Raw genomic sequence first — 24,962 nt, 5'->3', positions numbered from 1 at the left:
TAAAGTTTAGGGAGATGTTGACATTTAAAGAAATATGCCAAGAGTTTCATGTCAAGGCTAAATCATAGAGACAAAAGGCTGCAAAAATAGGAAATGTGTAACCAATTAACATACCTCTCCAAACCTTCTACCTACATATGATCTTTCTCTGATGTAAATAACCATACAAAAATGGCAGTAATCGCTCATAAGTTAAAAAATTGTAAATGTCACTAGCCCTTAGAAGAGGCTTAGGCTAATCTGTAATTTAACCATAAGATAAAAATCTGCAGAAATGTCAGTATAAAATCTATATGAGGGCCACTTTAATAAGTAAGTGAAAAACCATTCAGTAACCTATTAGGCGTTGAGGTGTAATTTACCATTTGTTGCACTGGAGTGCTTTGCTCGGTAAGGAAAAGTTTACATAAAAGCACTACATAAAAGATGTACTTTGTGACTTCAGGACCAACAGTAAGATATTAAATACTAGTCATTTTCTGCTGCTTTACGTAACTTTTAAATAAAACGGAGAGTCAAAAGCAAAGAATAAAGCCTTTTTTACAAGCCCAATTCAAGTTTTCACATTCGATTTCATGCAGGCACAAAATAGAGAAGAGTAGGTATATTGGTAATTTTAAGCAATAATACAGTTGGCACAAAAAAATTGGCATATTGATGAAAAATGATAGCACCCCAAGCAATATATTATTTTTGGTACCATATGTTTTATAGACATCTAGGCTCATAGAATTTTCTCGAGGTAAAGGAGCTTTCATTGACTGAGAGTGCAGTTAAGGTAGGAATCTAGGAAAATGTTCGCAATAAAAAAATTAAAACTGGGCAATCCTGTGTTAGTCTGGAAAACAATTATTTGAAATTTTACTGGCCCGTGAAATTCAAAAGCCTTAAAGAGTAGATCCCTATTCACCCACGTACACACACGTATACACACATAGCATACACCATACTTGAGCCACAGCCACAGTCCCCACCCCCCACCTTGTTCCTTCTGACCTTTGGATGCCGGATATTAATTACCCCTTATTTTTAAAGTTAACTGTAGAGGAGAGATTTTCACACTATGCTCTGCTGATCCCTTAAGGTTAGTTTGCTCAAGGGGTGCTGATCCACCTGCAGACCTCCTGCAGTCAGGACAGCCCTGCTTCCATCTTTATTCACATGTACCTCTTCTCAGCTGTCATTTCCACTCTGTGTCAAACCCTCAAAAGCATTGTGAACGCTCTTACTGCTCTCTCTTTAGAAACATGTTTTCTCTGCACACATACGCGTGCTCTGCAGATCAGGAATCTGATCCTGTTTTACTTATTGTCAGTGAGTGATGAGCCTTCAGTGTTCTTTGTGCTTGAAAATATGGGGGAAAATAATTATGAAAAAACAGAGAACCTTAGCAATTCTTAAGGATGCCTTCATCTGTTTGCATTTTGCCTGAATTCCTGGTGGGTATGTTCAGTTTACTCACTTACACAGAGTCCACTGAAAGTCATGGGAAAGTTACTAGTGGAAAGATATTTTTTAAACTATCTTTTCACATTCTTCTCTTCATTTTTTTTTTAAGATTTTCTTTATTTGACAGAGAGAGACAGCGAGAGAGAGAGAGAGAGAGAGGGAACACAAGCAGGGGGAGTGGGAGAGGGAGAAGCAGGCTTCCCGCCGAGCAGGGCACCCAAAGCTAGCTGGATCCCAGGACCCTGGGATCATGACCTGAGCCGAAGGCAGACGCTTAACAACTGAGCCACCCAGGCGCCCCACCTTCATTTTCTTTTTTAAAGCAGAATCCTAAAATGTCAAACAAGAGCCCTTTTTTTCTCCTGACGTTATTTTTTCCACGAACTGTTATTTCCTCTGTGTTGAGATGAGCACCAGCCATTCTGTAAAGGTTCTTTAGCTCTACTTGGTTAACCTCACATGTTACTTAGTAACCTGGGGAGATAGGAAGTTGGCAAGACTTGCGTGTGTGGCCCACACCCATCAATCACTGAAGATGTCAATAGCATTCAAGCTGGGACAGAGAATGGAAGTCAGATTAAAGAGGAGGGTAGCCTCCAAGAAGTTCTACAGTGAATGTGTTTCATGTTCCTGTTTCCTAAAACCTCCACTTTCACTTACGAACTTTTAGAATTAGATAGTTTGCATGATACCTAAAGGCAGCCTATCACTACATTCAGGAGCACAGTTAGTAAATCATGAATTACATGAAATCTATATAGGTGTTTTCTCGGAGATGATGATTCATTTTATAACCAATATAACACATTAATAAATTAAATATGTCTGTGCATTTTATAAAGGTATTTGAATTTCAAAGGTCTTATTGCTACCGGTTATCAAGCATTTACTAAAAAATAGATACTTCATTAAGCACATTAGGTACTTCACCTTTGTCTTTTACTCCTTACAACTTAGTTACTCACTAACTCAACCTAATTTTCTAGAGCGCTTACTGAGTGCCAGACACCGTGTAACATAATGGACTATGAGCGGGCAATAATAGCTAAAATTTTATTGAGTTCTTATGATGTGCCAGCCCTAGTTCCCAATACCTTACATAGTCAACCCCATAAAAGGAATGTCATGATAGCCCCCATTATGCAGGTTAAAGAAACAGAAAAGTTGTCATATGCCCAGAGCTACTAAGGGGCAGAGCCGAGATTTGGCCCCACGGCTAACTTTCTGAACTATCACATATCACACCCTGCTGCTTCTTAAATCCTCCACAACTGAGGAAGTTCATAACCTGCCTATGATCCCATTGCTCCTATGTGGTCGAGGTAGGGTAATGAAATCTGCTCTCTCATTCCAAAAGTAGCTTGCTTGACCTCCATGCCATTTTTGTATGCCAGAGGAAAAGATGCAATTGTGGTTTCGCTTAGTAAATCGAAGTAATATGTTTTGTTTAATAATGAATTCTCTTTGAAAAATAAAAGCATATATTTAAGCCCAATTTGTAAGCTTTTTGATTTCCAGAATTCTTTTTGCCCAATCTAATCATGTTATTTATAATATATATGGTTTACCAGCTGAATATCTGTATTTCCAAGAAAGAGCATTTGTTGAGCATTGTGTGTACTTGACTTGTCTCATCTACCACATGAGATTAAAATGTGGACTAATCTGTGTTCTTCACAGTCTATGGGCCATTTCTTCATTGTTTATTAAAATGCGCACCTATATAAAGGGCCCTATGGAGATACAAAGTAGTGTGTGTCTATCTACCCTCAAATTTTAATGCACATAAGATTTACCTGGATCTTGCTAAAGTGTCGATTCTGATACAGGGGGTCTGGAGTAGAGCCTGAAATTCTGCATTTCTGACAAGCTCTCAGATGTTTCTTATGCTGCTGATCCATGGATCACACTGTTAAGTAACAAGATAGATTAGCACTACACTCAGAATAGGTACTGCATGTTAATTATAAAAAGGAAATCTTTATTTTTGATCCAAAGCAAGTTTAGTATTTCATCTAAGTCTTATTTTACTTTCTAAAAATATAACCTGTCCTTCTTAGTTTTATCTCATGTTTGAGAAGCATATCAACAGTTTAAGACCACAATTTTTTTTTTCCACAAAATAAAGGGGCGCCTGGATGGCTCAGTTGGAAGAGTGTGTGACTCTTGATCTTGGGTTTGTGAGTTTGAGCCCCATATTGAGTGTAGAGATTACTTAAAAAAATAACATCTTAAAAAAAGAAAAAAAAATAGCTTGTGCCTTGAGAAAAGAGAATAAATGCAAAAGTACGAAAGACAGACAACACAAAACACAGTTTTTCAGTTGATTAAGCATCTGCCTTCAGCTCAGATTGTGATCCCAGGGTCTTGGGACCGAGCCCCGCATCGGGCTCCCTGCTCAGCGGGGAGTTTGCTTGTCCCTCTGCCCCTCCCTCCTGTGCTCTTGCTCTCTCTCTCTCTCTCCCCTCTCAAATAAGTACATAAAATCTTTTTTTAAGGTTTGTTTGTTGGTTTTTTTTTTTCATCAGAGAGAGATGAGGGGAAGAGAGAGAGAGAGAGAGAGAGCACTAGCTGGGGCAGTGGCAGGCAGAGGGAGAAGCAGGCACCCTGCTGAGCAAGGGGCCTGATGCGAGGCTCAATTCAAGGACCCTGGGATCATGACCTGAGCCGAAGGCAGATGCTTAACCCACTGAGCCACCCAGGTGTCCCTAAATAAAATCTTAAAAAAAAAAGAAATAGAAGTCCATTCCTCTTTCTTGGAGAATCAACAATACTGCCTATTTATAATTTACATCCAACATTCAACTGGGAATATTTTATAAAATCCACCCAAAAAATTATATGTGTTTTTAGCAGCAACAATGAGATTTGGTATTACAGTATGTTTTATTAGGTTGGGTAACTTGATTATCACTTAGTAAGGACGACTAGTTGGAACTAGTGGACATTCCTTGTATTGTACTCATTCCTTTTTTGTTTTTAACTGCCTTTTGAATCTCTAGGAAAATAATGCATTGTTGGTGAAACAAAGCAAAACAGAAAAGTGGGCAGTAGTTATCAGAGACCAAATAATAGATTCTTTGCTGGCCCATGCCACTGGGGATAGATGGGTCAATGAGCAGCATGTGTGCTGGAACCTCAGAGAGAATGATTCCTTTCATCATCACCTTGGCAGTGAATCATGGTGGACCCAAGAGGTGTTGACAACCTGTCTGTGTGTCCTAGGAACCAGAGAGCCAACAGGAAGTCTGCAACATTCAACAAAATATGTAGTGCTGGGATTCCTAGTTCTGTACCCTTTTTCCTCCTGACATTAAAGAGATGTTTTACCTACTATTGAAAAAAATGCAATATTTATATTTTTTCTGAGATCTATAAAACAAAAATATTTTAATGAAATATTTTCATCTTCATTTTAAGATGAGACTAACAGTAATGTATTCAGATGAAGAAATAGTCACATTAATCTTACATAAGCACCACTCTCTAAGAAGAAAATTGTTTCAATTAAATAAGAAATGTTACAAAGACTTTATTTTTCAGACTTTTAATTCTAATAGTCACAAGATTTTATTTTTCCCTTTTTAAGTCTGTCTTTCCTACCAAGTTCTCTCAAAATGCCAATGTTTAAAGAAATATATTTGAAAATTATTCTATTAACTCACTAAGAGGTTCTGATTCAGTACTTAAGGATATATACTGGTATGAGCACTACTGCAATTTTATAATTTTTCTATGACATTGGATTTGTTGACTGTTGACTATTTATAGATAATCTATGATTTGAGTACATGGTATAGTAATGGTAAAGATCCTCTTGTAATGTAGTGAAAGACTCAAGAGATCCTTCAACCTCCTCAGCTCACTGCAGTTGACCTTGAGTGAACCATCAGAGTAAGCCAAACATACTGCTCATAATAACCTTATATATTTAGCTCTCCAGTTCTGTTCATATGGTTTCATGGAATTCTGAAGTATTCCACCAGAAAAAACCTGGATGTGGTCCTGTTGACAATCACTGAATTAGATTCTTTTAAGGGTCCTCATTCTAGTAAATGTGTAGAGAACATTGTAATTCTTTATTATGCTTGACCATTTACAACTTTGATTATCAAAGAATTCTTGACTCACGAATTTTTTTTTGGTTTATATTTTCTAGTTAGAGAACTTTTTTATGTTTTTATCATATAACATGTGCAATATAATACATGCAGAAGCAAATGTGAAGAGTTTTTAGACTGAATGAATTTGTAGGAGTTAAGAATATTCACAACATGAATATCAATTTACTGGGTCTTGCTTTATAAGAGGTTCCATCTAACACAAACATAGCTCAAGGAATATACAGGAAAACCATCATGAGGTCAGAATAGAACAGAATCATGAACCAACCAACACCTACAGGAGAACACTTTCACTGTGGGACCCATACCCAACCGTCCATTTTGTGGAATCAAACCTGGATCTAGTAACATGCAGGATGAAGTAACACACAAAAAGTTAACAACAAGAAAAACCTTAATAATCCAATTGAAAGTGAAACTAAGAAAATGATACCATGTTTTTGTGAAGGTATTGGCACAAGAGATGGGACTGCAGAAAAAGACAAAGACTTCAAGGGCAAAGCACAGAAACAAGTGCAGTTCAACCCAGGCCAGATCAGGGCCACCTGGAGAGTGCGGATCATGAGTGATGGGGAGCACGAACAGTCGGAGACCTTCCAGGTGGTTCTCTCAGAGCCCGTGCTGGCTGCTCTGGAATTCCCTGCAGTGACCACGGTGGAGATTGTTGACCCAGGAGATGGTAAGAGCTATCATCAACTTGTTTATATTGTTGCTATTGGGTTTTTAATGACAAAATACCTTATAAAGGAAGTTTTACATTCAATTTTTGGACTTTCTATGGGGGGAATGTTCTAGACTCATGGTTCAGTATTCTCAGATATGCTGATGGGAGAGGGAAACCAAAAACTAATAAATTCATTAATAAGGGAAGCTGTATTGTTCCAAGTAAATGAATTACAAATGCACATATGATTATCAACATGTTCTTTCTCTTACTATAATTCCATCCTTTAGAAACAATATTGTTCATCTCCTTTTTCTTGAATTAATTCATTATTTCTTAAAGTCTTTTAAGTGTCTTTATAAAATTTCTTTACACAAATAGTTTAAGAATTAGGCCACTTTTGGATTAATTTGCTCCCCATGGTACACTTCATTGTTCAAGTTTCCTGCATATATTTATGAGCCAAAAATTGGCATTTGGCCCATATGCTTCCACATTCGTTATGTAAAACCCACCCAACCTAACCTTGCTCTTCAGTGACTCGTGTCTTGAATCATTGCTCTTAACTCCTATTAGGTGATGCTTTGTTGTTAGTGCACACCTTTGGCTGATGTTGGTAAAAGGGAGTCTCACTGCAATTGTGTGTAATTTGACCCATTCCCTCCCCTGCCATACCTTTATAGTGCTGGCTTGTCTCAGTGCAGTCAGGAAAAAAGAGAGAGAGAGAGAGAGGTTGAATGGCTTTTTGAGGCCTGGCATTTATACAAAGGTGGGAGAGACTCTTCTAATGCTGAAATCCTGTCAGAAGCCAGACGTGACTTTCTTTTCAACTGCCAGCCTACTTTATTTTGTCAGTCAGAAAACTCTTAAATTTTCTGTGAAGATACAATCTACAGAGTACATGAAATGGAGACATGTGGAAATCTCTGGGTTACAAGACTGAACATAATTAGAACGCATAAGAGAACCAGGGCTCTGGGTCTGTTTGTTTAACTAACATCTCTATTTTAGTTAAATATGGAGTTCAGTTATGTTTATAATTCTTTTAAAGAACAGTGGCATTTAATTACATTTAGTTTTATCGGCACTATCTAGGAATAAATAACTAAATTTTCTTCTAGTCCTGAGTTTTGGGTAAGTGCTAGCATAACAAAGCTCTCTTTTGAACAAGGCTGTGGCAACTTTAATACATATAAACTGGACCATCAGTTAGTTTGTTTGAAGCCATTTCTTTCTTTCTTTCTCTCTTTCTTTCTCTCTTTCTTTCTTTACTTTTTTCTTTCTTAAGTAAGCTCTAAGCCCAATGTGGGGCTTGAACTCATGACCCTGAAATCAAGAGTCATATGCTCTACCAATTGAGTCAGCCAGGGACCCCAGAAGCCATTTCTTGATATTTTATTTGCCAATTGGTATAATTGCCATAATTTACTTTAAGAAATAAGACACTAAAAATCATGGGGTGCCCGGGTGGCTCATTCAGTTGAGCATCAGACTCTTGGTTTCAGCTCGGGTCATGATCTCATGGGTCTTGAGATCAAGCCCCATGTCTGGCTCTGAGCTCAGCCAGGAGTCTGCTTGAAAATTCTCTCCCTCTGCTTCTCCTCCCAATCTCTCTCTCTCTTTCTCTCTTTTGCAAATAAATAAATAAATAAATCTTAAAAAAAAAAAAGACACTTAAACTCATTTGAGCCTTCCTATTTATAAGCTCAGAGTAACACTCTATACCCTTAAGAGGTCTGATAAGAGGAATATTAAAAACAAAATAAAGGGGCGGCCTGGGTGGCTCAGTTGGTTAAGTGTCTGCCTTCCGCTCAGGTCATGATCCCAGGGTCCTGGGATCCAGCCCCACATCAGGCTCCCTGCTCTGCGGGAACCTTCTCCCTTTCCCTCTGCTCCTCCCCCTACTTGTGCTCTCACTCTCACTCACTCTTTCAAATAAATAAATAAAAATCTTTAAAAAAAAATGCATACAGGGTGCCTGGGTGGCTCAGTTGGTTAAGCGACTGCCTTCGGCTCTGGTCATGATCCTGGAGTCCTGGGATCGAGTCCCGCATCGGGCTTCCTGCTCAGCAGGGAGTCTGCTTCTCCCTCTGACCTTCTTCCCTCTCATGCTCTCTCTCTACCATTCTCTCTCTCTCAATAAAAAAAAATAATAAAAAAATAAAAAATAAAAAAATGCATACACACAACACACACACACAACTTTGCCATAATTTCATTTCATTTAATGGTCATCTAAGTTGTTATGGAATTTTCTAGATGAAGTTCAGCCCTAGTCATTCTAGGCCATGATCATCCCTAGGATAACTGATAAGTGTCCCATAATGCTTGATATATTCCACATCTTGTTGGAGACCATTGGTCTTAAAAGTTACAAGATCTGAGTTTGATTACCAATTCCGCCATTTCTAGTTTTATGACCTTAATCAAATCAAACAGGTTTTATTAAGACTTGGTTTCCTAATGTGCAAAATAAGAAAAATTAATGATTCTCATATTGCATCATTCTTATGAAAGAGTTCTATAAAACAAAGCACAATATGAGTGTTATTTCTTTTTTTTTTTTAAAGATTTTATTTATTTATTCATGAGAGACAGAGAGAGAGAGAGAGAGAAGCAGAGGGAGAAGCAGGCTCCCAAGGAGCAGGGAGCCCGATGTGGGACTCAATCCCAGGACCCTGGGATCATGACCTGAGCTGAAGGCAGACGCTCAACCATCTGAGCCACCCAGGCGCCCGAGTGTTATTTCTAATATCACAAATAATATTGTTAGATTTCATTTTAAGAGATTAAAGAATCCTTCTCCGCCCCATAAAGGGTCACTTTCCCTACCATTTCAAAATTAATTGTTTTTTTCTACACTGTCTTGTAACTCTTCACATATAAATTGGCTAACCTTAGGAACCATTATGCCTGTAAACCCCCCCTCTGCTTATTACTTCTAGGACATGATAATGAGATTTTATTTTGCATGCATTAAAAATGTATCCAGCTCATACTTGTGCTGGGTATCACTATGTGTTAGGGATGCAAAGATAATAGGATATAGTTCTTTCTATCAAAGCTCATATGGTCTAATGGGAAGGAGAGCCCTATAAGTAAATGATCGCAATAGAATGTGATGTGGTACAACAAAGTATGTGCAGTGTTATGGGACTAAGAAGAGGAAATATCCAACTCTGCTTCACTTTAGTCTGGAAATGGTCATCACTTATTAGCTAGTTTATATAAGCACATGCAAATACATACTTTTCCCATTTCTTTACTTATCCATAACTGCTACTGCTAACGATATTGGAAATTCATCAAACACAATTGGCAGACAATGTACTTAACACATTATATACGTTCCTTCACTCACTGTCTTTTACCTCCCTATGGTGTAGACATATATACCATTTTAGGCATTTTACTTGTTGTTTATAGAATGCTCTCAATTTCACATGTGACAAATTTTATTTTTTTATTTATTCTTTTTTTTAAAAGATTTTATTTATTTGAGAGAGAGCGAGAGTGAGAGAGAGAGAGCATGAGTGGGTGAAGGACAGAGGGAGAAGCAGACTCCCCGCGGAGCAGGGAGCCCGATGCGGGGCTTGATCCTGGGACTCTGGGATCATGACCTGAGCCTAAGGCAGAGGCTTAACCGACTGAGCCACCCGGGTATCCCCACATTTGACAAATTTTAGAATACTCTTCACATGTTTTATGACAAAACAAAACAAACAACTTACTAACATAAACTTTACACACACACACACGTATATATGAATGTATACATATATACATCCTAAATTCTCACATTTTCATAATTATACTCTTATAATACTGTATCCATTTATATTTTTTAAGTTACATAGTTGTGATTAAAGATTTTAAATGACTATTCGTTTTATTCAATACGTGAGTATCTATATCCACTGCAGAGATAATACATACATTTAGGTGCTTATTTGTTTCACCTCAGGTACTATGCAATGCCCATATGGATGTTCTGTAATATTGCTCCTGCCTCCCGATGTTGTGACCTGGCTGCGAATAGATTGACTCTATTCTAAAGAGTGGATCCAGTCACTCTGTCTTCGTGCATCTTCTGTGCAGGAAGGCAGCCTGCTTCAAAGGGCAGACACCAATGATAACAAGTGTACCCCAGTTCTCATCCCTGGATCCCCTGGGGTGGCCATGCATAGAAGGGAGCTAATCTGCTGGCCACATGCAGATCTCGCTGTCATGCTGGTACCTTCCCTGCCACTCAGAGAGGGGCCACTCAGGCACAGCTCAACTGTCAAATGGGACTTCAGAAGCCCACATTTTGTTGAGAACAGACATAGTTTGTTGCATTAAAATGGAGGCCTGAGGGGCGCCTGGGTGGCTCAGTCGTTAAGCGTCTGCGTTCGGCTCAGGTCATGATCTCAGGGTCCTGGGATCGAGCCCCGCATCGGGCTCCCTGCTCTGCAGGGAAGCCTGCTTCTCCCTCTCCCACTCCCCCTGCTTGTGTTCCCTCTCTCACTCTGTCTCTCTCTGTTAAATAAATAAATAATCTCTAAAAAAAATAAAATGGAGGACTGAAAAGGGCTTTTCCTTCTACTCAACAAAGCTCAATGGGAGCACAGAAGGACACACCATTCTGCCATGACTGTGGATATCAATAGCTTCCCAGACAAATGGGTTTAGTCATTTACTGGGTACATCAATAAATTCAATTTCCTCACACATTGAAATCTGTGGTACAAAGAGGAAAATTAGAATAGGAAGAATACAGACAGCTAAGCAGAGCTGTTAACCTCTCTTTGTCACACCATCTTTGCCCCAACTGCTTGTGGCCTTGGAGGCACTCCCATGGAAAATCTACTCTTGGTGTCATGATTTTTACCTCACTGCTTTATTCTCTATCACTGTTATCCTCCCTTGTTTCAGCTGATTCCACAATCTCCATCCTTTACAAATGCACGTAGAACATTCCAGTTGGGAGTGGTTTTTAAAGTGCGTGAAGCGTATAACTCATTTTCTGGATGGGGAACCTGAGAAATAGAGCCAACCTTAAATCTCTGCCTAAATCGACCACTTGGAAGCTGTTGTATTTGGTTGTCTTTAGTATTGGCAGAGATGGGTAAAATAACACTTTCTCTGAGAGGATGGGCACTCCTCTGTGGGGTCCCACTGAGTGGTAACAATTAGCTTTCGCGGAAAGATCCTCTGCAGCTAGGCTGGACTGAATCAAGAGCAGACAGCAGATTGCCGGAAGACAAGAAGGGCTTCGAGGAAATTTCAGGTCACTGTTACTCCTCCTGCCCTCTTTTTTAACCCAACCCAGAGAAGTCCAAAAGGATTATTCCATAGGCCAAGGGTAAGAGAGTAATCATAATAGCAAGCTCTACCATATTTGAGTATCCTCTGTGAGCGTGACACTGTGTTAGGAGCCTCACAATCATATCTCATCGAAACCTGTGATTTATATGTTAATTTCCAAATGAGATCTCTGAGACTCAAAGAATTTATTTCCCCAAAGTTCTCTGCTAATAAGTGCCGGAGCCAGTGTCTGAATATAGAGAGAGATTTTTTTCCCCTATGAAGCCTTTCTCTTTTCCCTGAGTTTTACAATCTTCTGTCATTCCACATGACTGAAAATAAATAATATCCAGAATCATAATTAAATGGCACACTTTGCCAATGGCAACATTGTTTCACCTATTCTTGTATATGAAAAAACAAACAAAACCAGGAATAAAGGGATTCCTTCTCTTCTTCTTCTATTAAATTTTCCCTTTATTTATCAAGCCAAAAAATATATTAGTATAGGTGAACAAAACAAGGGTTCCAGGAAGATGATCAAGACTACTCCAGCTCTTGCACAATGCATCTATGTTCAACAGCTGTTTATTGAACATTCACTATATGCCAGGAATTCTGCTGAGAGCTGGAGATGAGGGAGCTACACTGAAGAAGGCACACTAACTCTGAAAGTGTATCTTTAGGTGATTTCCACCAAACGATCACAGCTAACAATACAGAATGCTGTGTGCTGTGATAAAGGAACAATCAGCACCCAGAGAGGTCTCTTAACCTGGAAGAAGATTCTTAATTTCCTATATATTAGGTTCCCTAACTGTCAAACATAACACCATCTTTTCTCACTCTTAGTAGTATATAGATATTAATTAATATTAAACATTTTTATTTCTGTTAAGAGGAAAATAGGTAAGAGCTAAAGCCTATTTTATATTAAGATCCCATTCCTTTTTTTACCTTGAATAATTTCTAACCGGGGTAAATTGAGTTTTATGTATACTTTATTAAGAGAACATGACCTCAAATATAGGTATTTGAGTATGGATACCTAGCATATAGATGTCTAGAGGCTGTAAGTATTTTATGCAATTATTTAGTATGTACACTTGAAGTGTCTGCAAACTTCTGATTGAAAGGGGCTCTTCTGATACCTTTATGATATCAAAATTGACCATGTACCTAGTGAGTTAAATATTTGATCTCTGTAATCATTTTTTGTATGATCAGATTAGGTTAATTCTCTATAATATATAGTAGAGAATAAACATACCATTCTACAGGAAAGTAGAAATTATACCTCAAGAACCCTAATCTTATTGGATACAAAGAAAGGAAAATTTTTGTGTGCTGAGTGAACCAAACCCATTTCATGCGGTAGAATTCAGATGACATAGGCTATTACATGAAACACAAACACTAGTTATTACTTTTAAAATTTTCTACCATTGTCAGTGTTGACATGGGGGATCACTGGCTAGCCGATGAGTGTGCCAAAATTGAAGATCCAGAATTAGTGAAATGGTAGTTCCCTGCAGCTTATCACACCAAAATGATAAGCATGCAAAAATTCAATTTCGGTGAGTGTGGAAACTTTTTTCTTTTTTTCTTCTCTTTTTATTTATTTATTTTTTTTCTGAGAATGGAAAGCTTTTTGTCTTTTTGAATTCTGTTACTGTAAAGCACAAGTCATTGTCTTAAGAGAGACAGACAATTCTAAATACTTGTTCAAGTAACAGCACATATCTGTACATTTCTGGCACCAAAAGGTAGATATGAAAAAAGGTGGTGCAAAATAAAACCATCTTCGTGGTGTAAAACTGTGTGAAAGTTTCTGCCTTCACAAAATGAAAACATTTAATGATAGGAACAAAGATTACCTTAAGATTCACTCTTAACCCACATCTGCATAGTGCTAAAGGATGATTTTTGGATCTCATGGCATCCTGATGTGAACATGTGATACTTACTATCATGTGATTTAGATGTTTTCATTATTCTCATTTGTGTCTCTTTTGAGTCCCTGTGAAAGTAGCCTATATTAATCACTATGTCTGTTTCGGGATACAAAAAAACAGACCATGGAAATTAAGAGAGCTGTCCAAGTTTAAACACATCAGGGACAGACTCCATACTCGGTACCACTTGTTGACCAGTCTAAGGGCACCATGGTAGCCCGAGGAGGTCCCAGAATATCTTTGGGGTTGGTTTTTCAATGTGCCAAACTTTCCAAAGATGAACACTCAGTGCCTTTCTCCATGCACTGCATTTTCTTTCTCTGTTCCATTATAACAAAGATTTTTAGAAGATATTTTGTTCTATCATGTTTTTAGTAGAATCTGTTTTGTTTTTTTTAATCTGTTTGGGATAATTGAGAAAAGGGCAGCATGAACATTATCTTTCAAATATAACTACAACTACTTTATTTCTGAGAACAGAAGTCATTTTTTTTTGCCTAAGTGACAGCCCAGTCAAACCTAAAAATAAAACCTGCAGTTGCAGACCAAAGCACTCATTACAGTATAGTTGCATTGACTAACAAAGAATGCACTCACTTTATTCGGCTTTATCTTTCAAAATACAGAATAATGAAACCAATCCGAAAATCTAAAAGTAACACATGTTCATCATCAGGAATTCTGAGAGATTTAAAGAAGGAAAAGTCCCTTGTAGGACTACCCCTTGGGAAAGCCAGTGTTAAGTTTGGAGAGATTGACCCTGAAGTCATTTTTGTGTGTGTGTCTCTGTTTACTTAGCAGAGGGTTTACTATTTGTATAAAACCACCCTGGTTTTGCCTCTCAATGAACCCCTTCTCAGAGGCTACTGTAGCTTCCACTTAATGGGCTCATTGGGATCTGACATATGATATGCTGTTATATTACATAATGCAGGTATTATATTCATACACCTATTATTATGTATTTGTACATGTAACACATAATACTTCTATAACTTGATTAATATGAATATCATACAGATTTTATACCTTATGTAATACTTTCATACTTTTATATGTATAAGTTTATATATAGAATTCTATGAATACGTTGGATCTGTAAAGGAATTCTCAAAATACTTGTTTTTAGCTTCCTTTGTTCTGCCTCTGCGGTCCCTGCCGGCTCTGTTTTTGCAGTAATTATGTCTTTTATAATCTCAGTTGAGCCTTCTGTGTGTCTCTGGTGTGAGTGCTGATGCCTGCTACCCTGAATGTTCTTCCTTTAGAAGTAGACGATAGCAGTCATGGGCTTGGTCTTCGAGATGGGCTTCTTGGGTTCAAATACGGGCATTGCCACTACCAGCCTAACCTTCCACTGGTTCCGTAACCTCTGTGTGCCTCGTGTCCTCGGAGGTAAAATGACAGGCATAATAGTTCTTACATGAAAGCTTTGTTGCCAGTATAAAACCAGCCGATACATGTGAGGGGTTTAGAATAAGTCTTCACAAACAGTAAGAACCCCATATGTATTAGGTAATATTTTTTTGGTATTAGCTAATAATTTTTAAGGATGCCACGCTGGGGGGTTTTACACTTAAAAAGCTGTGCTTGCTTGAGGCAGTCAGCTTGTGAGCATCTACTATAAATATGAAGTGAAGTTGAAAAATGATGTTAACTAGAAAAATCTACCAGGGAAGCTTTTCTTCCTCTCTCCTTTTCCCGTTTCTCCCATAAACCATCCATTTCTGCCCAAAGTTTGGTCAGCAGAAGACCTAAACGTGGTGCTGGACCTCTTCACCCTCTGTCAGACCAAGTGTAGGAGTGGGTTCCAGAGCTAAGGGTAAGCTCTGGACACCTAACTTTCATCTTTATTCATACTTCAAAGATCCTGGCTCTAGCAACCAGTGCTGGCTTGTTTAATCAAACCTGCATGGGCCATAGCATGTAGGAGGAACTCAAGGTATGCAGTTACAATGCCATACTTGGGACTTTTATGAATAACTTATTTTTAAAAGTTGGCCAGTATAGATTAGAAGTACAGAATAAGTATTACATATGATCAACTCAGTCTTAGCTCAGACTGCTATAGCAAAATATAACATACTGGGTGGTATAAGCAACAGACATTTATTTCTCATTGTTCTGGAGGCTGGAAGTCAAGATCAAGGTGCCGGCAGATTCAGGCTTGCGGTCTGCTGCCTTCTTGCTAATATGCTCACATGGCTTTTCTTTGGTGCCTGTGTGTGGAGAGACTGAGAGAAAGAGAGAGAGAGCCCCTATTCTTTTAAGGATACTAATCCCAAAATGAGGACCCCACCCCCATGACCTCATCTAAACCTAATTTCTTCCCAACAGTCCCCACCTCCAAATATCATCACTCTGAGGGTTAGGGCTTCCATGTATAAATTTTGAGGGACACGTTCAGTCCACAGCAAACTTTAATAAAGAAACAAAACTTTGTGTAATATATATACTAATGCTGTTGGAGTAAATGACCTGAGGACTGCCAAAACCTAAGTGATACTGGACTTAATTTCCATTAGTTAATAAAGAAACTCATTGGAACTCATTGAATACTTGACTTGAATATTCCATGGCACTTTGTGTATTTTTTCTAATGAAATGTTATGATAATTTCTGTGTTGAAATTTTATGTTTGGTAAAATCCTACTTCATAATAGGCGTAATTTTGCCCTTACAAAGACTCATCTTAAAAATCAACAAGGTATTTCTCTAGATGTCACTCCATTGACAGCAAACTTTTTGAAATGTCTATGCCTTTTGTCTTCCAGTGTCTCTCCTCCCATTCATTCCTTCAGGCTTTTGTCCCCTGACTCCACTGAAACAGTTCTTGTAAAGATAACCAGTGACTTCCCTTTGCCCAAATGACCTATTCTCGACTTTCTTGACTTGTCAGCAGCACTTGAAACATTTCATCGGTCCCTTCTTCTTAAAACACTTTTTGCACTTGGCCTCCAGTATCCACACTCCCTTGGTTGTTCTCATCACTGGGACCCCACTCAGCCTCCTTTGCTCAGTCTTCCTTTATCTCCCTGACCTCTAAATGCCCTGCGGGCTAGTCCCTGGCTCCATTGTCTTGTTTGTCTACAATCCCTCCCTAAATGATTTCATCCTGACTCTGACTTCACACACGCCAGCGTGCCGGTAACTCCCACTTTTATCTCTCCCATCTGGCCCTGTCCACTGAAATCCAGGATTATATGCCCAACTGGCTAATTTTACATCTCAGTTTGGATATTTAATGTTCTTAAAATATGTCAGGTTACAGCACCCCCATATTCAAAGCCTTTCATGCTTTTCTATTGAGAGGTGGATGGACATACACACAAGCAACAGACAGACCACATATTAAAATACAACTCAGACCCACAACAGACAGCAACTGGGAAGCGACACCACAGCCTCTGAAGCAATCAGCCTCAGGGGGTCAAAATTTAATCAATAACTGACAGCTTCCCTAATTTTTCTCCTCATTTTCAATTTAAGACCCACCAGAGAAACCAGATGTGCTCCCATAACTAGTCAGATGGGATGCCCCACTTCTAGTCAGCCTGCCCACAGCTTCCCTGTACCAACAGCCTCTAGTCAGGGCACAGCTGCAGCCTTCCTTTTCTTCTCCTATAAAGCTTTCCATCTCCTCCAACTCGTCAGCCTGCCTTTGAGGCTCTGCCAAAGACAAGTGATGGTGACTGACTCCTTTGCTATGTGGAACTTTGAATAGCCACTGTGTTTTCATCCCATTGGGTAATCTTCGATTATTTACACAGTATTTTACTCTGACTTAAACCCAAAGTACTCCCAGTGATCTTGAAAGCGTCACCTGATCTTCCCACCACCCACCCAATCGCTGCTTCTCTGGTCCCATGTCTTGCCCTCTCTTCCTTACTCAGTTTACTGAAGCCACATTGGCCTCCTGGCCATTCCTTATACACACCTGGCACGACTTGGCCTGAGGCCCTTTTCGCCTGTTCATTCCTTTGCCTGGAATTCCCTTCTGTAAGTTATTCACAGAGGGCATCTGGTTACCACCTTGCAATCTCAGCTCAAATGTGACTCTATCAGAGATACATTGCTATATAACACAGGCCCACTGTGGCACATACCCTGCCCTAGCCCTCCCTGCCCCCTTCAGCGCACTCTGTTCTCTTCATATAACTTGTTACTTCCTGACGTCTATTCTTGTGTATTGGTTTGTTTTATTCTTCTCCCCCACCCCCAACTAGACTGAAAACTCCCTAAGACCAGGGATTTTGTTTACTTCCATATCCCCTCTGCCTAGTAGGAGTGTCTGGCAAGTACAAGTCACCCAATCAATGTTTGATAAATGAATAATTAGTTATAAAATCTTATAACCACCTTTTTTTAACGGTACCATTTTTTGCATTGATATATCAGTCAGAATCTCAGAAGAAAACAAATGACATACTCAATATTTTAAATGTAATAATTTAAATTTAAATTAATTTAAGTAATTTAAAAAGAATGTAATAGTATGACTATTTACAAAGTTGAGGGCAAAGACTGGGAGACCACCAGGCATGATAAAGGCTAGTAAGAGTAGGCACCCTTACCACCTCTAGGCCTGAGGGCAAGGGAAGGAGAAGTTAGCTGAGCCCAGAGAGTAAGCTAGGGAGTCCAGTGGGCACCATGACTGTTACTTGGGGGAAGGGGTGCAGCCAGCCCTGAACCCGGAAGCAGCCAGGGGAATGAATGGTGCAGACCTCATTCTGTTCCTCACCTCCATGTCCTGCCTGTGCTCCCCTTTGGCTGACCCATCGGGAAGCCAGAGCACAAGGGAAACCTCTGATGTGGTTCACATTCATCAGCTCCTGGGGCACAGGGCAGGGTGGAGTGGATGGGACATGGACCCCGAGCGCCTATGTCTTATTCCAACGGTCTTTTATAATCATCAAAAGCAGGGTGGCTTACTGTTTGAAAAATAACCATGAAGCATTTTCTTCTTTTTTTTTTTAAAGATTTTTATTATTTATTGAGAGAGAGAGAATGATAGAGAGCATGAGAGGGAGGAGGGTCAGAGGGAGAAGCAGACTCCCTGCCGAGCAGGGAGCCCGACGCGGGACTCGATCCCGGGGCTCCAGGATCATGACCAGAGCCGAAGGCAGCCGCCCAACCAACTGAGCCACCCAGGCGCCCCATGAAGCATTTTCTATGCATATGCGAGACTCCAGTGAAACAGACTCCCAGTCGCCAAAGTATCTGTTTGGGGGTTATCATGTCAACTTACTGAACTAAATGTTTTCCTGAATTCAACCTACTTTTACATTGAACTATATTTTTCACCAATTTAATTATGCCATTTTTATTACTTAGCATGCCTTTCAACTACCTTAAAAATGAATCACTGAGACTTATTCTATAAATATAATGTTGTATACTGTGTGTTATTGTTATTTCTCGAGGGGAGGAAGGAAACCACAGGTATGTTCCTTATAGCTAACCAATAGATTCATGAATTCTAAAGGAGCTGCGATTTAAAAAAGAAGCAAACAAACAAAAAAATTCAAGTATTGAACAATGCGTTATTATGTTTTTAAGCATTAATCATTCAAAAGGAATACATCTGAGGTAAATTTGAGCAGATTTTACAAGATCTGAATTTTCATTTTGACTCAACCAGTAAGAGGCCTTGGCAAATAAGTTCAACTCTCTGCACCTGAGTTTCTTCATCTGTAAAGTACAAGGTGACTTTGACATCTCTTCTGCCTCTAAAATTCGACTACGCCACTGGAAGGTGGTGACCTGTGTCAAGAGAACAAAGTTGCATTTAAAGGAAGTATGTCAGCTGCACTGATTGAGGAAAAAAACCAATTACTAGAGATAAAAGCAATGTTGGGCTTTATCTCCAGGTTAAGAATTCACTGGCCCAGAACCTGCACGCTTTATACCTATGATTGCTCCCCTCTTCTCTTTCCCCTCACGTTGTGTTATTCTAAAAGAATATGCAAGGGGGAAAATGTTGATCGCTAGAGCAATTTTAATTTGCCTAGGATTGTTAGAAGCTCAGACAAAAATAATAGTAGCTGCGATTGTGTTTTCTCCTTAGAGTCAACTGTATTTATTCCCCAGTCTGAATACTCTGTTGAAGAAGATGTCGGTGAGCTGTTCATTCCCGTCAGGAGAAGTGGAGACGTGAGCCAGGAGCTGATGGTGGTCTGTTATACACAACAAGGTAGCTCGATTTACCAAAGAACTGAACTGTCCCCCCAAAGATGTATATGTAAGCCTCTTTGACATGTTGGAACCGTAACATTATGCCTTGAGGGATATGCTTTATTATTACAGTTTTCATAAAGTACAAAAAAGCATTTATCCAGAAGTCTTCTTTCACTATTACACCTCTGGGGAGAAAAAAAGCAATTACTAGAGATAAGAGGGCCTGGAAGCACTGCTGTTACTTATCAAAACATATGTGATTCGTGTGGTTACTTACTCTAATACTCAAAGCTGTTTGGAGTGCAAGAAATTGAAGTCCCCTTCCCCCACCCAAACACAATCACGTAGAAGAGGGTTCTTTTTTAAAAGGGGGGGTGGGGGGGACAAAAAAATACATACCCAAGGAAAAGAAACTAATTTCAAAGTAGTTTAAAACTCTGAATTTCAAAATATTTCTTTTACGCATTAGGTAATCCTCCTCTGAAAGGTGATTTTATGTAATACAAAATTAAAATTAATACATAATATTCATTAATATGCTAAGTATCTTTCTAAGAAACAGGTAGACTTTCTAAGAATGTAAAAGAGAATGTCATATAGGCAGTTGATATCTGAGCAGACATTAGTGAAAATTTCCCATTAATGTATTTATATGAGTTGAAAGGCGATAAAGAATTGTGGTCTAAAACACAGCCTTCAGGGTCCGCCTTGGGCTCTGGGTCCCAGAGCAAGTGGTTTAACCTCTGTAAGTCTCCAATGTGTAACCCCCAATAGAGTGTTGAGAGGATTAAGCAGGTAATGCATGTAAAGCACTTGGCACTTTGCCTGCACCCAGTAAGCATTGGAATAGTAGGAGCTATTATTTTGTAATGTTGTGTTCTTCTGAAAGACCAGTGGCAGGAAGTAGAGAAGAAAACACTTGAAATGTAATATTCTTTGTATGTTTGAGACCACTGCGAAGGGGACTCATGATGCTAAAACGGTATGTAGGCACTATTGCAATTTCCAGGGAGGTTCAGATATACAAATTGACCACGAAGATGTTGCATATGAAAATAATTATTTCTGGAAACACCCTTGTAACATGTTCTACATAAACACCATTCGGATTCTCTGTCCCCAGGCACGGCAGGCGGAACTGTGCCCACATCAGTGCTGTCCTATTCAGATTACATATCCAGGCCCGAGGACCACACCAGTGTCATCCGCTTTGACAAAGATGAGCGCGAGAAAATGTGTCGCATCATTGTTATTGATGACTCCTTGTATGAAGAGGAGGAAACATTCCATGTCCTTCTGAGCATGCCCATGGGTGGGAGGATTGGATCAGAGTTCCCAGGGGCTCAGGTTAAGATCGTCCCTGACAAAGATGATGGTAAGTACTAATTTAATTGAAAATTATTCCTCCTACCAGGCAGACCAACATCAGGCACAAACTGTGACAGACAAATGAGAGTGTAAAAAAATTATAGCATGCATGTTTTTTTATGTTTGGTTTTATAGTGTGATTAAGTTTCCAAGTTGGCTGCATCAATTTGTCTTTCTTGATTTAATATTTTTAAAAGGCAAAAGTCACACTTAGGTATTTTTTTTCTCTGTACAGTTTTCTTTTACAATGCCATTTACCATTAAATGATTAAACTCTTCCAATTTCATGAAGAAGAATTGAAGCAATTGTAATCAATGTATTTCCTTTTTGTTTGTTTTGTCTTGCTTTTAAAAGCTTATATTTTGCAATGTTAATCTCAGTATTTGAACTTGTTTAACAAAGAAACCCATGCGACAAGACTGTTAAATAACTAGAAAGATAATAAATGTATGGAAAATGAAATCCAACAGGCAGCTCCCTGCCGCAAAGAGGGAGGAGGGTTTATCCTAGACCACTCTTTCTGAGGGAAACTCATTTACCATGAAATAATCCCACTTTTGGAATAGAAAAAGGAGCAGAAGGGTCTTAATCTTCCCAGCTCAAGAAATAAGTTTGTGCCTAATAGGGCACCAGGCTGGCTCAGTCGAAACAGCATGTGACTCTTGATCTTGGGGTTGTGAGTTAGAGCCCCACATTGGGTGTAGAGATTACTTAAAAAAAATAAAACCTTAAAAAAGGAAAATAAGAAATAGCTTATGCGTTGAGAAAAGAGAAGAATAAATGCAAAAGTACAAAAGACATAGACAACAGAAAACACTGTTTGTTTCATTTGGCTAATCTTTATCCTTACCGTTTGCCTGACTTTCAAAGCCAGAAAGTCTCTTCAAGTAAGAGAGTTAGTTTCCTTCAGCCAAGTAGAATCTCCCACATCCATTATGTACTCCCCAACATAGTATAGCTGACCTTAATTGCTGTCACTTGACAAGAGGTCTTTCTGTTTCGCTGTTGAAAGTCATCTTAATACATCTACCATATACTTCTTTGCACAAATATCATTAAGAGAAATATGGAAACAAAAATGTCTTTTCCCTTTTTCCATGAATCAAAATGTCTCTAGGGTATGTATTTGCTACTTTAAGACATTAATCTTCCTGCATTAGGGCAAAGCACTTTGGTTTGGAATCTTTGTTTTTTATTGAATCACTCAGCTTCCACTGATGTCCAACGTTGGGCATGACGTAGTGATTAACTGGACAGGAAAGTCTGAAGAATAATGTTTGGGCTTCTAGCTAGGGCAGTTGAGTTAACAGTGGTCCAGTTCACCAAGCTAGGGAGAACAGGGAAAGGATGGGTTTAGGGATGAAACGATGAGTTCATTTAGAACATGTTGGTTTGAAGAGCCTGCATGGTTTCAAAGTGCTGGACATGGAGTAGGAGAATGGAGATATGGGTCTGGAGATTAGGACGGACATAGTTGTACACTAGAGACATTGTTGCTTGTATCTCCATTGATAATCATAAAATCATGGGAGAATATATAATTGCTTTAGAGGACACGCAAAAGTAGCCCTCATATGATTTATAATATGGGCATATTCTATTCAATTCTCTTATTTCAAAGGACAGAGTGCATTCCATGAATGCAAAGGATACAATGCGAAATGATGAAGAGGAAGGTAGTCATTGTAAGGGTATGAAATCCCAGTAAAGAAAATGCTAGGAAGAATCTAAGAATCAAACACATTTCTGTGTCTAACTGCTGTAAAGCATTATAAATTGGTATTATCTCTCATGCAACAAGCTAGGTCATTACCTTAATTTTTCTTGCTTGTCCAAAATTTTTAACAAGTCTATTTGAGGGATTTTTTTTCAACATGTAAATATTTCACTTATTTTTTTTAAATGATATGAACGAGAAACCCAAAGCTTATGTAAGAGGAGTTTGCTTTGTTATCATCTTTGTTGGAATACTTCACATCTTACTAGCTGTCTGGTCAGATTTTATTCATGTCTCTAATACTCCATCAGTAAAATGGGGATACTAATTTTACCTACATTTTTTTCATTTTGGAAGTTGACATCTTATAAGTGTGTTTTGCCTGTCACATACATAGTTTATAAATGAAAACAATACTGCTAGCCATGAAGAACTTTCATCATGGAGAGAGGAAAGAATGCTGGTTTAATGGGGAGAAAGTCAAATTTCACGCATGAGCAGTAATACCGATACAAACAGTTGTCCCTTCTGAACACTTATCGTGTACCAAGAACTTTACATGAATTATCCAGTTAAATCTCAAAACCACTCTAGGAATAGGTAGGTCTCTCCTACCCTTGGCCGATGGAAAACTGGACTCAGGCTAAGAAAATTGCTTAGGATCACACAGATGTAAAGTGTTGGATATATGTCCTAAATTTATGTCTGTTTCACTCAGATTTGATGTGCTTCATCACTAGGCTATAATGAATCCTGAAACTCATCAAGGGGATTAAAATATAAGTAACACCTAATAACATAACTGAAGGGAGGCAATTGTCATAGAATCTAGAAAAGAATAAATATAGGTCCACACTGGTAGGGAGGGGAAAAGTATTGTTTCTGAGGAGAACCAATCTTTCAATCACTAAAAGTCATGTAATTGGAGTAGGGAAAATGTTCAAGCCTGTTACGTATCTGGATGAAATATTTCTCCTGACTTTCCAACACTCTTTGCTCTGATTGCATGTCTATTTCTGTGATAATGGGTACACTAGATGACAAATATCCAACCATTCCCTGACTAATAAGAAATAAATTCTTTGTAACTTTGTAACTCAGAGTAATTGGAATTTTAAAAAGTGAATTGATTCTCCAAAGCTAGATTATTCCTCAATGAAGTGAAGAGATGTTGTTTCTGTGCCTGCATAGGAGAAGATCAAGACCTGGACCACAAGTGACTCTTTTCAGGTCCCAGTATCAGAAGATCTCACCCAGAACCAAGGGTTTTCTCTGTGCACACTCTCAGTGTATGAGAATAGAACAGGGGCTCAAAGTGCAGAAACACACCTGGCCAAATCTGTATTGAATCTTTAAGAAACAGCTGAAGCCTTCATTGTGTTTGGAAGAGACTTTCACACACACTGACATAAGAATAATGCTGTCATTTTCTGCGGCTTTAAACGTCCTCCATCACTGTCCTCAGTCCTCAGTACTTCAGTAACGGTTATGGCCTCTGTTCACTGGGAAGAGTATTAAGTCGGGGCTAACAGTATTTCACTAATCTTTGCTGTCCGTCTGTGGAAGTTAATTAAGGAACATTCAAACTGAATCCATTTTCTGCTTTTGTGCAACAACCCCCAGGGGTTTTAGCTAAAGTGGCTGGCTTCCTCAACCACCCTGGACAAATTACCATTCTAGATAAGAGCCGCTGGGACTCGTTAAGAGGCGGTATGGTGAGCCCTATGGTAAATGTAACTCAGTTGAGTGCCATTCAGAAGCTTACTGACATCAGAAAAGCTTTCTCAACTGTAGGACTGCTTTAGAGAAGAAAAACATTTCTAATACTAGAAAAATACATTGTGGTATGGTGTGTGGGTGAAATATGTTTTATTCATTTGTGCTGAGCTGAAAGACCTGGTCACCATCTTTTTTCTTCTTTAATACCATTATTTGCATTAGGGTAAGCTCCAATTAAGCAAAGCCAGGCCAGTCATTGGAAGGAACGGCCAAATTCAATTAGTAACAGCTTGACAAAAAACAAAGTTACATTCTGACTTAGTGTGCTTGAGTTAGAACGATATTAAAAATCAAGGTATGGGAAAATGAGTCTCTAGCTGCTTAGAATATTAATTCATTGCAGCCATTAGCAGACTATTTAAAATAGTTGGTGACGCTAACTAAGGATTTAGTGAATGCCAACGGATGTTCAGTGAGTGAAAGGTATTGTCAGAGTGCACTGGAT

At 38.9% G+C, this 24,962-nt stretch overlaps 1 protein-coding gene across 1 annotated transcript in view; it reads left to right on the top strand.

Moving 5' to 3' along the window:
- The window catches only part of FREM2 (FRAS1 related extracellular matrix 2), a 161,331-nt gene that overhangs the window by 73,582 nt on the left and 62,787 nt on the right, over window positions 1-24,962 (top strand). Inside the window, exons 4-6 of the mRNA XM_027589614.2 lie at window positions 6,022-6,252; window positions 19,543-19,668; window positions 20,776-21,027. Coding sequence (XP_027445415.1) covers window positions 6,022-6,252; window positions 19,543-19,668; window positions 20,776-21,027 — 609 coding nt within the window. The remainder of the gene's footprint in view (window positions 1-6,021; window positions 6,253-19,542; window positions 19,669-20,775; window positions 21,028-24,962) is intronic.

This window comes from Zalophus californianus, chromosome 3 (assembly GCF_009762305.2).
Source record: "Zalophus californianus isolate mZalCal1 chromosome 3, mZalCal1.pri.v2, whole genome shotgun sequence".
Taxonomy (NCBI): Eukaryota; Metazoa; Chordata; class Mammalia; order Carnivora; family Otariidae; genus Zalophus; species Zalophus californianus.
The sequence above is the reverse complement of the archived record's forward strand: the minus strand, read 5'-3'. Positions and strand labels throughout refer to the sequence as shown.